The 12,808-nt window shown below is 43.2% G+C and overlaps 1 protein-coding gene across 4 annotated transcripts in view; it reads left to right on the forward strand.

Annotated features, from left to right (window-relative positions):
• Positions 1-12,808, forward strand: part of CILK1 (ciliogenesis associated kinase 1) — a 43,032-nt gene that overhangs the window by 1,384 nt on the left and 28,840 nt on the right. For 2 of the 4 annotated variants that reach the window (XM_012760865.3, XM_012760867.3), the window contains exons 2-4: positions 3,109-3,163; positions 8,436-8,557; positions 9,587-9,666. In XM_012760865.3, coding sequence (XP_012616319.1) covers positions 3,109-3,163; positions 8,436-8,557; positions 9,587-9,666 — 257 coding nt within the window. Of the gene's footprint in view, positions 1-3,108; positions 3,164-6,344; positions 7,987-8,435; positions 8,558-9,586; positions 9,667-12,808 lie in introns of those variants that run through there. The other 2 variants (XM_012760869.3, XM_076003293.1) reach the window with 2 other exon arrangements.

A 12,808-nucleotide genomic window follows, 5' to 3' on the forward strand; every position in this document is an offset into this window, starting at 1 on the left:
AGCCTTTATTGTCTCTCGGTTCTGTGGGTCAGGAGTCTGGGCACAGCTTAGCTGAGTTCTCTGCTGCAGGGTTTCTGATGAGGCTGCAGTCGAGGTGTTGGCTGGGGCCGTGGTCATATCTGAAGGCTAGACTGGGGAAAGATCCACTTCTGAGCTCTCTCACGTGATCAAGGGCAACATTCAACACCTGTGGGTTGTTGAACTGCTGGCTGTTGGCAGGAGGCAAGCCTCGGTTCCTTGCCATGTGGGCCTCTCTAGAAAGCAGCTCACAAGATGGCAAGTTGCTTCATCAAGACATGAGAGTCAAGAAGGCAATGAGACAGTCTTTTAAGAATAGCAGGAAATGGGGGTCTTTGGGGACCACGTTAGAGTCTGCCACACCCATCTCCATTTGGATGCCCTGCAAACATCTCAAACTCACCAAGTCCAAAACTAAACTCAGATTCAGCATACTCTCCCGCTCTTTCCCCAAACTCGTTTCTCCTTCAGTATTCTCTATCTTGATAAATGGCACGACCATCCCCTCAAAACCTGGGAGTGCTCCTGACTTCCCTCCCCACTTATGCCATCTTGGTCGTCTACTCCTATCGATTCTACTAAATGCTTACCTGATCCACCTGCTCTCCATATTCCCACTCCAACCTCCCATTCAACCCATTCCCACTCCCTACCATGACCAGTAGGTCCTCTCTAGGGCTCCTGGCTTCCATTTCTTCCCCTACTCATGCCACACTGAAGGGATTATTTTAAACACATAAATCTCATCATCTAAAAGCCATTTGCGCCAGATGTTCTTTGTGTCCTGTTGCCCCATCACACCTCCTGTGCCACCTGACTTGAGTGCAGCTGTAGTGTACAGTTCTGTGCCTGCCACCAGCATCCCACCCCCAGTACAGGTGGGAGACTCTCCACCAAGTTTCGTTCTACCTTATTCTTTAAAATGTTCCCAACAGGCCCGAGCCCATTTGCCTGCTTTGGTATCAGCTCAGTCATGTGCCCTTTGTTGGGGTTCCACACCTCTCCCTCCCCAGTTCCCTGTTCCTTGCCTGGCTTCCTGGAACCACTGCCCAAATAAACTAGCTGCACCCAAGTCCTTGCCTTATGCCCTGAGTTTGGGGAAATCCAAACTAAGACAGCTTTCAGTGTCTCCCTCTCGGTTTTAAGGTCAAGCCCCAAATTTTTAATGTGACCTACAAATTGCTACGTCATTTGGCCCCTGCCTGTTTCCAGCCTGGTCTCCTGTCACTACCCTAGTCCCTGCTTTGCTCTGGGCACTCTGGCCTTTCAACTTCTGGAACTCACCAAATACCTTGCTGGCTAGAACTTTCACATGGTATTTCCTACTCCATGCTTCCCACCTTGCTAAATTCTACTCATCCTTCAAGTCTGAGTTGAAATATGTCTTCATTAGAGGAGCATTCTCTGAGACCCCAGACTAGAGTAGGTCCCTTTGAGGTTCACTCTTACAGTGCCCTCCCTCTTCCTTTCCTTCATAGTACTTTGTACAGAAAATCATTGTCTGCCTTCCTGCTATGATGTCAGTTCCTCGAGGGATGTCTTTCTCATCATTGCGTCTCCAGTGCCTGACAAAGTGCCTGCTGTACCACATAGGAGGGGCTAAGTAATATTTGGGGCATGAATAAAGGAATCGATTACTCAGCCAGGAGACAATGTGATGAGGACAGAGTGTCAGAGTGAGCTGGAGAGATGGAAGTTTACCCACTACCCAGCAGCGAGACCTTGGCAAACCCATGCACCTTCTCTCTGTCTTGGTTTCCTCACCTCTCCCATGTTTCACAGGGCTGCTGTAAGACTCAGATGAGACAATGTGGTTGAAATGCACTGAAATACAGAACCTTGCCACTTGGATTTCTGGTTAACCAATAAGGTTTTATTTCTCTCCCCTCAGGTTCTAGACCAGGGGTAGGCAAACTTTCTCTATAAAGGGCCAGGCAGTAAATATTTTAGGCTTTGCAGGTCCCATGATATCTGTCACAACGACTCAGTTCTGCTCTTGCAGTTTGAAAACAGCCACAGGCAATATATATTTTTTATTTTATTTTTTATTTATTTATTTATTTATTTATTTTGCGACAGAGTCTCACTCTGTTGCCCGAGGTAGAGTGCCATGGAGTCAGCCTAGCTCATAGCAACCTCAAACTCCTGGGCTCAAGCGATCCTCCTGCCTCAGCCTCCCGAGTAGCTGGGACTACAACCAGGCGCCACCATGCCCAGCTAATTTTTTCTACACATTTTTTAGTTGTCCAGCTAATTTCTTTCTATTTTTAGTAGAGACAGGGCCTCAATCTTGCTCGGGCTGGTCTCGAACTCCTGAGCTGAAAACGATCTGCCTGCCTCAGCCTCCTAAAGTGCAAGGATTACAGGCATGAATCACCACGCCCGGCCCACAGGCAATATAGTTAATGAATGAGTGTGGTTTTGAATTTCTTATAATTTTCATATATCATGAAATATTCTTGTTTTAACTTGTTGGTCCCAACCATTTAAAAGTGTAAACGCCATTCTTAGCTCATGATCTATACCAAAATGGATGTTGGGATAGATTTGACCCATGGGCCATAGTTTGCCAACCCCTGCCCTGGAGGGTCTAGAACAATGTTGTCTAGATTACTAGCGAGTAACTATGTGTGGCATTTAAACTTAGTTAAAATTAAAATTCAATTTCTATGTTGCATTAGCCATATGCCAAGTGCCCAATAGCCACATGTGTCTAGTGGCTACCATATTGCACAGAAGAGAACATTTCCACCAAAACAGAAAGTTCTATTGGACAGCTCTGGTCTAGATAGAATAAGCCTGAGGGATTTCCCTCCAGGGCAAGGGTGGCTAGTTATTGGTAGAGCGAGACAGCAGTCCAGGCCTCTTGGTATTGCGCCACACCACTGCTGCTGGGAAGGGTTGTGACTCAGGATTGATTGCACTGCCAGGTTTAAAATAAATGCTATTTGGGCTAGCATAATATTTGATAGAAATTGAAACCAACTTTAAGCAGTGTTCATTATATTAAAAATGAAAACATTTTTAAAAAATAAAGTTAAGCCTATTACTGAGAATAAGTGTTTTGTTTGTTTCTTTCTTCTCTTTTAGAATGAAAAGAAAGTTTTATTCCTGGGAGGAATGCATGAACCTTCGGGAGGTTAAGGTATTTATTAAAATATCAGGGAATAATTTATGTATGGCTGACTGAAAATAGCTCTGTGTACGCTTAGATTTATAGTTGATATAGTCATTCCATTTGAATTTTTTCACAAATGCCTAAAAAGTGGGCAGATGATAACATTATGCAGCTAATAGTTGAAAGCAGACAATTACTATGTTAATGTAGTAGTGAATATACTGTTATTACCTTTCATCTTTAATGGATCTCTTGTATCAACATATTTCAGTATAAATGAGTTGAATGTGTTGATTTAGTGAATTATTGTTGCCTTTGACGGTGATTGTCCTAATTATTAACATAAAGGAAAATGCATTTGTTGAGTCTTTTTCCTAGACCTAATAGCGGTACTTATTTCTGTTTCTTGCTATAATAATTTGAGGAAATTCACTGATCAAGGTGCCGCTGTATCAAGCACTGTGGAGCACATGTCTTCACTTTTACCAGCCTTCTAACTGGCTTCACTATTCCCTTCCTTTCCCCCTTAACCCCTTTTGCTGATCCTCTTTCAATTCTCCACGTGTCTCCACCAGAATAGATTGACCATTTGGAGCTTTACAGCGTAATTCTCTTCCTTGTGCGCCAGGGTGGTGCTTCATCTGCTCTTCATCCTCTCACACAGCCCTGTTTGAGACACCTGATAGAATATTGAAACCCTTCCTCTTCCTCCAAGGGGGTCCTGTACATGGAAAGGGGGTTACAAGTCTAGAGCAGGCAAACTTCTGTAAAACACCAGGCAGTAAATCTTCCATGCTTTTGAGGCCAAAGGTCACATTGAGGATATTATATAGATACATATATAAAAAGAATGAAAACACATTTTCATAAAATCTTCATTTATAAAATATAACAATAGTAATAATAATAGAGTATAATTTTTTATATGACAGGTCTTCCAATGAGAAGAATGCCATTGGGGGGGGGTGGAACATAACACCTAACTTAATTGGGGTTCAAAGTTCATGTTCTCTATCATCAAACAGATTGCAATTGTTTTATCTATAAAAACTATTCTTAGCTTTTGGACAACACAGAAACAGGTGGTGGACTGGATCTCACCCATGGGTCATAATTTACCAACCTCTGGTCAGTAAATAAAAAAGTTCTGGGAGATCTAAAAACATTAGAGATACACAAAGGATGACCCAAGAGCATTTTCTCTGTGACATGAAGTTCTGAGAGGTGTCCTTCGTTCAGATGTTAAACCTTTACTTTTCTGTGCAGTTGACTGTATTAGTTGTAATAGAAAAGAGCATACAGTTTAGAAAAACTGTAGGCGCATTGCATCTCAGGGATTAAGTGGCTGCCTCAGCGAGACAGTTGAAGAAAGCGCTCCTCTAGCTGATGGCCACCAGGCATGTCCCACTCTTTTTCCTTGCCTGCACAGATGCCTCATCTGCTGCCAACCCGGCTCCCCCAGCCCCACGCCCACCCATGCTGACCCTCAGCACTGGGCCACAGCCAACCCCTGAATACCGGGGCGGGGGTGGAGGGGAAGAAGAAGCAGCAGCTAGAAGGGAAGCACCTTGCCAAGGGCCCCTTCCCCTTCCTCCTTGCCGAGGTCCTTCTTTTCTACCTGCTGACTCAGAAGGGGAAGGGAAAGGAAGGTCATTGAAAGATGCTTGCCACCCTCATTCCCCACGTCCTGCCAGCTGCTTTGTCACAGCAGCAGAAGGAACTGGAAGGAAATCCTGCACTGTGGTACTCATCCGCCACTGTCTCTTCTTCATCTCTGTGCTCCTCATTGCTGTCTGACTGTACATCCCCAGGGAGAGTCTGTGGCCTTCAGAAAGACTCTGTACCCGATAGCCAGCTGCAGGGAGGGGAGTCCTTGCTCCTATGATGTCACTGGGGGGAGTGGGACCTGGTGGCATTTTTCTTAGAAGTCTCATCTTCCAGGGCGCTGTGGTATTCTAGACCACAGTCTACACTGGGGTCATAGACTGCTAGCATCCTGGCTACTCTGTTCCTCTCTGTCTTTTTTTTTTTTTTTAATCATCTTAACTTTTGTTGTCTTTAAATCCTTACTCTAACACAGGGGTCCTCAAGCTTTTTTTTTTTTTTTGGAGACAGAGTCTCACTCTGTTGCCCAGGCTAGAGTGAGTGCCTTTGCATCAGCCTAGCTCACAGCAATCTCAAACTCCTGGGCTCAAGTGATCCTACCGCCTCAGCCTCCCGAGTAGCTGGGACTACAGGCATGCGCCACCATGCCCGGCTAATTTTTTTCTATATATATTTTTAGTTGGTCAATTAATTTCTTTCTATTTTTAGTAGAGATGGGGTCTCGCTCAGGTTAGTTTCGAACTCCTGACCTTGAGCAATCCGCCTCGGCCTCCCAGAGTGCTAGGATTACAGGCGTGAGCCACCATGCCTGGCAAACTACTAACTCAGACTTTTCAAACAGGGGGCCAGTTCACTGCCCCCCAGACCATTGGAGAGTGCACACTGTGGGCCTGGGACGAGTCAGCTGCTATGCAGGACAGGCAGCAGCGGCAAAAACACCCGGCAGGCCGGATAAATGTCCTAGGCGGCCACATGTGGCCCGAGGGCAGTAGTTTGAGGACGCCTTCTCTAACATTTTCCCCCTCCTTCCCTTATGTTCAAACTCTTTGTACTGCCTCCTTTTCTTCAGTCCGTAAATGTGCCCCCCATTCTCTCTAACCCAAAAAAGTCTCCACCCTCTTTGCCCTCAAACTTCCACCTCTTTCCTCTCCTTCCCTTCCCTTCCAGACTTCTCCCTTCAGTGCCGCTTGCCCCCATACCATTTGCTTTTCCACCTCATCGAATTTGACAGCTCCCTCTGCAACTCTCCTGAAGCTACCAGATTTGCCAGGACCCAGTGGGTGCACACGTGGCATCCAGACAGTTTGCTCCCAGCCAGACTCTTCCAGATAAGCCTCCTTCAGAATTAAACTGGGGTGAGTCTCTTTCTTCACCCCTCAGACAGATGCCGCCCCTCCATTTCCACACCTTGCCTGTGACGGGCTTGCCTCCCGGCGTGCCCTTCCCCCCCAGTGAGCTTGTCCCAGTGTTCCTCTTCCTTCAAGTCACATCTCCACCATGCTCTCCCTGAGCACCCAGAGTTGGCTTGATCACTTCCTCTTGAAACATCTCTGGTGGTCTATGCTTGGGTCATTCCTCTCACACTTACAGTCTTCCTTACAGGTGTTTTGTACATGTCCTGTCTTCCCAGTTAGGGTGTTTGCCTCTTAAGAGCAGGCCCTGTGTCTCATGCCCCGGACTGTCCTCGAGGCCCAGTACTTTGTAGTTTTAATAGTTCAGGAACAGTTGGTCAGCCCCTGAGGAGGGCAAAATCGATAATATCCAACTGGGAGCTTCATCCCCACGTGGACTCGTGACCAGGTTTAGTTTGCTATTAATACTTCTGCTTCTCCGCTCTAATACGACTGACCTGCCTCTCCCTCTCCTTTGGAAACCTTTCCTGAACCAAAATAGGATGTCTTCCATCTGGAAATATAGCTCTGTGAAGTGAATCATGTGAAGTCCCCCACACAAAACTAACTGTTTTTATGTTACACTAATCCAGACTTTAACTCACTCATAAGCTTCACTTAGAAGCAAGGGCTGTGAGCCACTCTTAGACTCGGGCCAGTCATCCATGCTCACTCAAAACACACTTCAGGTAAGAGGTGAAGGCACCCCACTCCTCGCCTAGAATTCCCTTCTAGAAAAGCTTTAAAACTGACTTCATTTTCCTCTGAATGAATTTGCCCCAAGGCTACGTATCCATTAGCTATCTCAGGTGTTGATTATGATGCATTTTAAGGAGACAGGCAGAAAAGGTTGTTGCAATCAGTGAACATTTAGTAAATTCTTACAAGTTAAGCAATGTGTGTATTTGTTACAGAGAACCAGGAATCCAACACAAGTAAAAGAAGTAATCAGCCCAGTTGGGTCATTCTAGAATGATCTGGCCAAAACAGCTGAGGATTCCCTGCCAGGGAAGCGTCTTGACAGGAACTTGCCTTTTTGGGGGGAGGTTCCAGAAGAGTCTTACTTTGTTCTCATCCTCTGCCCATGGTTCCTTTCTCCTCTCAGCTGCTTGAAGTAACTTGATCATGTTGCACAGTCCCAAGCTCTGAGCCCTAGGGTACCTGGTTAGTGAGTGTCCTTCTAGCTTTGGATATTTGTTTTTTTTAACTCTTTCATATTAAAAAATTCTGTTTGTTTTATAAAAGGGATGTCCTCTTTAAAGAATTTCAAGGATAAAGAGGGCTTTCACAATTTATTTTTATTGTACTCACTTCTCTATGAGGAAAAGGCTTTTCATGAATTAAAGGGCTCATCTCACTGGCCAAAGTGGCACTTGGAGGCTTCCATGAAGGAGACAGTCTATGGGATTCTGGTCATCCAGTAAGCAAACCAACAGCTGGGTGTCTCTGGCTGTTGTACAGGAACTGGACCGCTGCTCATTAATGCAGAAGTGTATTTGGTCACTATCGGCAGAACTAATGATGCAAACAGAAAACAGTGTACATGTGGTTGGACTCACATGTTCCAGGAAGACAAAAACTGCGTACGTGTGAAGCTGAGCAATCGGAAGGCCATGCACCATTTTCTGAGCTACCCTTTTGCTCCTCAGCCACTGCCTGACTTTTTTGCCTTTGTTGTTCTTGGAAGCAGAGGGATTTCACTCATCTCACTTCAGGGTCTTTCCAATAAGGTGCCTCCTCCTTCTCCTCACATTGTCATTCAAACTCACCTTGGAAGAAGGAGTGCTTTACCTATGAGGGACACACACAAGTCAGAAGAAAGTCGAGAGTATTCGGCCATCAGCTTCAGTCTTTGTGAGCAACATTCTATTCAAAGTGCCTGCAGACTGTTAGCTAGTGATCTCACCCCAGAGCAGCTGCATGTTTGCTAGAAAAAAATCAAAGCCTCGGCTTCCTTTATTGGTTCCTCTCTGGCCACTTCCACAGCCTGAATTCCATCATCTGAAGGGAGTGGGCCTAAAATAGCCCCGGTGCATTGCCTGGTACTGGGGGCAGCCTGCAGTACTAGTTACTGGTCAGATACTTACCTTCTAGTCAGTTCACCAAAATGGTTTTTCTAGGTGAAGTTACTATCGATTTCAGAGAAATACTGTTTATTTAATTGTCAGTAAAATATGGCATGCATTTCTGTGGTTCTAAAATTAGGTGTTTCTTCCTAAGTATACATAGGATTACTTTCCTTTCTCAACAACAGATGTTCTCTAATGTTTTGTTTTGTTTTGTTTTTCTTTCTTGCCTTTTAGTCTTTAAAGAAGCTCAACCATGCCAATGTAGTCAAATTAAAAGAAGTTATCAGGGAAAATGACCACCTTTATTTTATCTTCGAGTACATGAAGGAAAATCTTTACCAGCTCATTAAAGAAAGGTACAGTTCGGCCATCACGGCCCTAGAAGTAAATCTTGCAAAGTGGGTGTGTTTTCTTTCTGCTCTTGTTTATTGCAGTCTCCCGATTCTTCCTCCACCGTTTAACAGCCTGGCTACTGGGCTTTAATGTGGAAACCACCTGCCAGTCAGATGAGGGGCCCTGCCCACATTCCTACTTTGGAGGCTCTGTGATAGCTTCAGGGAAGCTATTTTCAGTGCAGCTGTTTTCGTGTTTTAAAGGGTTATACATCCAAAGAAGCTCAAGGATTTAACAGACGCTGCAGTTTTCCATTCCCACGAGGACATATGAGCAGAACAAGTACAAGTCAGGGGTGGACACAGCTTCATTTATTTTGAGAGCTCTGTTGAAAAATTCTAGGTTTATTTCAATTCCTCTCTTGCTATGGTGCTAGGAATAGGCGACTAATAGGAAACTTACCTGCTATGGGAATTTTGGACTTTAAAAGTGAACCAACCATGCACAGCCTCTTGGGCACATTTTCTTGGTCACAAAATGAATGCCATTCGCAGCATCTCTCTGAGTGATTTGTGCAAACCAATATCATCTTTATTGTTAATAACAGCAGTGTTGCCGCATGGTGTGCCCAACCAGAGGGAAAATGTTAACCATTGCATCCATCACATGAGGCCTTCATCTGGGACACCTCAAATTTTTCCCGCTAAAATTTTAAAAACTTTTAATCTATTTCATGGAGAGAGTAGATTTTTAGATGCTATTAATATGTTGGAGGAAATTTTTCTATTTGCTATGAAATGTTTAATCTTTTCTTCTTCATAACATAAGTAAATATATTTGGGGTTTATAAGGTAAGCTCTCCTTTATGGACAAGTGATCGGGGTTTTTTTGGTATTATCAAAGCGTCTGATATTATCAAACATTTATTATCAAAAATTAGCATATGAGTGAATGGTTTCTTAGTTTTTTACTATATGACTATATGACCAAAGAACATGAAAACACGGGGTTCATTTTCATACACAAACTTTGTTTTTCTCTGCCCCTTACAGAAATAAGTTGTTTCCCGAGTCTGCTGTAAGGAATATCATGTATCAGATACTGCAAGGACTTGCATTTATCCACAAACACGGTAGGCGATTGGAGTGCTGTGCTTTTTAATGCCAGTGAAATGTTTTCCTCCGGTAGAAGATGTAGGAAGCATTAATGCCTGTTGTAACTGACTCCTGGAAAAGGTTGAAGAGTTGAGAGGCTGATGATGGATTTTGGAATATGTTTCCTTTTGTAACTTGATTTCTGAATTTTCCTCATTATTTATCATGTCTGTGTGTTTTTATTCTTTAGGCTTTAACATTAAGCTTGTTGGTTATAGATTGAGCCTTTATAGTTAATTATTCCTGAGTGTTAACTGGTATATTAATGAGAAAACTAAGATTAGAATTCTGACAAGTTTGTGTATTATGTTTGACCCATTAACTATACTGTTTTACTATAGCTTCTTATTTCTGTAATGCATTTATATTTCAACTTGTTTCAAAAGGTTTAACAGTGGCCTAACACAGAATAGTAGAATAAAAATTAGCAAACTAAAAAAAAAAAAAGAGGCAAAAGCAAAATAGGGTATAGATATAGCCAGCAATGTGGTTAATCCTCAAAATGCAAGCCAGCAAATTTTATTTCAGTAGAAGCAGCAGAACACAGATTTGATTGTGAGCTTGTTGTCAGATCATACAAAATGTGAAACATGTCCAATTACAACATACACAGTTTCCCGGAGGTAAAAACAGACCAGTTGCCCAAGAAAAGCAGAAATATTCTTGACACCGAGAATAGAGAGCAGCTTTTCTCATGGACTCTTTAGAGGAGACAGTATGTCACATGATTTCACTGAAAACACAGTGACAGGTTACATAAGGCAGTTTCATGTCATATCCCTCAACGGAGGCCAATTATATCACCTGATCAAAGAAAACAGTTTACTGGGGTCCAGTATGATTTGCTCTGTGAATGGTCTGGTTAGTCCAGGGAGAGATTTAGAGTATCCAGGGGAATGACGGCTGCATATACATTCAGGAAATCTTCCATCACTGTTCTTCTTAGCTGAGCTTTTGAAAGGTATTAAGCAGCAATAAGTTTGAGGTTATATTCTCCAGCAACTGCCCAGAGCATTGCTGGTCTTTGTTACTAATTGGAGGCAGAGCCAGCTGGGGTTCAATGGATACATTCTTGTGAACACAGAGCCACCAGATGGATGGATGCATGGACAAAACCAGAAGTCCCCTCAGGAGGTTATTTTGAGGTCATTTTAGTATACAGACAGCTGGGTAACGTGGCTGATTTTAACACAGGCAGAAATCCATTCGCTCTCAGTATAAGGATGTTGTTGCCATTGTAAATACTACACCAACAAATGAGTCTTATTACTCAACAAGGAGATTGGGTTGAAGCCCTTTGACAGTACAGTCAATTACTGGCATAGAAAAGACCTTGTGCTGCAGAAGGTGGCATAGTACATCTGGGATGGTTACCAGCCTGCCCTAAGTAGCCCCTCCCAGTCAGAGACTAACTGTAACACAGACAAATAAACATAGGCTACCATGCAGATCCTCGTCAGCCATAGGCACATGCTTAGTAATAAGCAAGTAACATGCAAGAGTTGAGTCGAATTGTGAGCCAATTCTAGTAAAAAGGTTTTAGAACAAGTTATCTCTGCCTCCACTGACATTTATAGAACTAGCACTTTAGCCTTCATTCATAAGAATTCGCAGGCGATGGTGTGAATTTGCAAAACACTAAAAACTTCTGGCAGAGTGTTTTAGGGACAAATCGGAGAAAGGTCTGCTTACTAGATTGAGAGCTCAAGAAAAAGAAATAATGAGAAGTCAAAGGGATTCTCAAAAGAGATAGGTCAACCAGCATGTTTCTAGATAGAGTTAGTGTCTCAGTTATTCAGGGTATTTGCTCAGTGCTATAATAGAAACTGAGTGATAAAGAAAGTTAGTATTCTTTGGCTTTCTCTTCTTTTCCTTTTTGTTGCTTTTCGTGAGACTCAGATATTTGTTGCCAGAAAGAAATTGTAGCGTTTTGTCCAGGTCTCTACCAATCAAATACGTGTGCATGTGTGTATATGTATATGTGCACACACACTATATACATGCACACAGAAACCACACATATGCATGCCCAGACATGTGCATACACGTGCACACATGTACACATACCACATGCATATATGCTTACACATAATCATCCTACATACACCCCCCCACAAATGCACATGCATGTGTGCACATGCACACATTTGTAGCCAATAATTTTGCATCCATATACTACTGTGTCAGAACAGCCCTTTGCAACTCTGCGCTGTCAGTTTCCTTCACATGCCTTAGACACTCAGACTGTGTAGGGAAATAGTGCAGGCGAAGGTTTGGTTTCTAGAGAAGGTCAGACTTCTGCTTGTATAACCCCAGTCCCATTGCTATTATCAGAGATTCTAAGCAGTTAAGTGCCCAGTCCTAGTGTGAGCTTAATAACAGTTTATCTGTTACTTTATTCATTTCCTTGCCAACTTCTCAGGTAGAAAGAATAGATGCCATCTGTTCCTTTCAAAAAAAAAAAAAAGGAGAGTTGAGCCAGGCACCATAGCTCACACCTGTATTCCCAGCTACTCTGAAGGCTGAAGCGAGAGGATTGCTTGAGGCCAGGAGTTCTAGGCTGCAGCATGCTATGATTGTGCCACTGCACTCCAGCCTGGGTGACAAAATGAGACTCTGTCTCTAAAAAATAAAGAGAAAATTGAAGTTCAGAGAGGTTTAAAAACCTGCCAAAAGTCCCATTGCAATAAAGTGGTAGAGTGGAGATTAGTTCAGATAGTCTGTGGCCATTTACTATGCTTTACTAGAAAAACCTGTTTATTCTCAAAGAGAACAGAGAATAAGAAATGGAGAAAATAATAATAAGTGGGATGAATTCTAATTTTATAGGTCCTTTCCCATTTTCACTGATAAACGATTTTTAGAAACTTGTATGGTTTTTGTATCGTATTGACTTTGGTTTAAGTGCACGAGTACCTCCATATTATTCTTTCCTCTGCTAATGGAAAAAAAGATTTCTGAGTTTAAGGTTCTCTTCCCAGGTAGCTCATGCTCACTGTGAGAAGGTGCATTCTGCCCCCAGGGAGTAGACTCCTTTGAGAGGCGAGAACAGTGCTGCAGGTAGTTGCTATGGCCATACTTCATGTCACTGAGTGTTTTCCTCCCACAGGGAATGAAAAT

This window comes from Microcebus murinus, chromosome 5, assembly GCF_040939455.1.
Source record: "Microcebus murinus isolate Inina chromosome 5, M.murinus_Inina_mat1.0, whole genome shotgun sequence".
In the NCBI taxonomy this organism is placed as follows: domain Eukaryota; kingdom Metazoa; phylum Chordata; class Mammalia; order Primates; family Cheirogaleidae; genus Microcebus; species Microcebus murinus.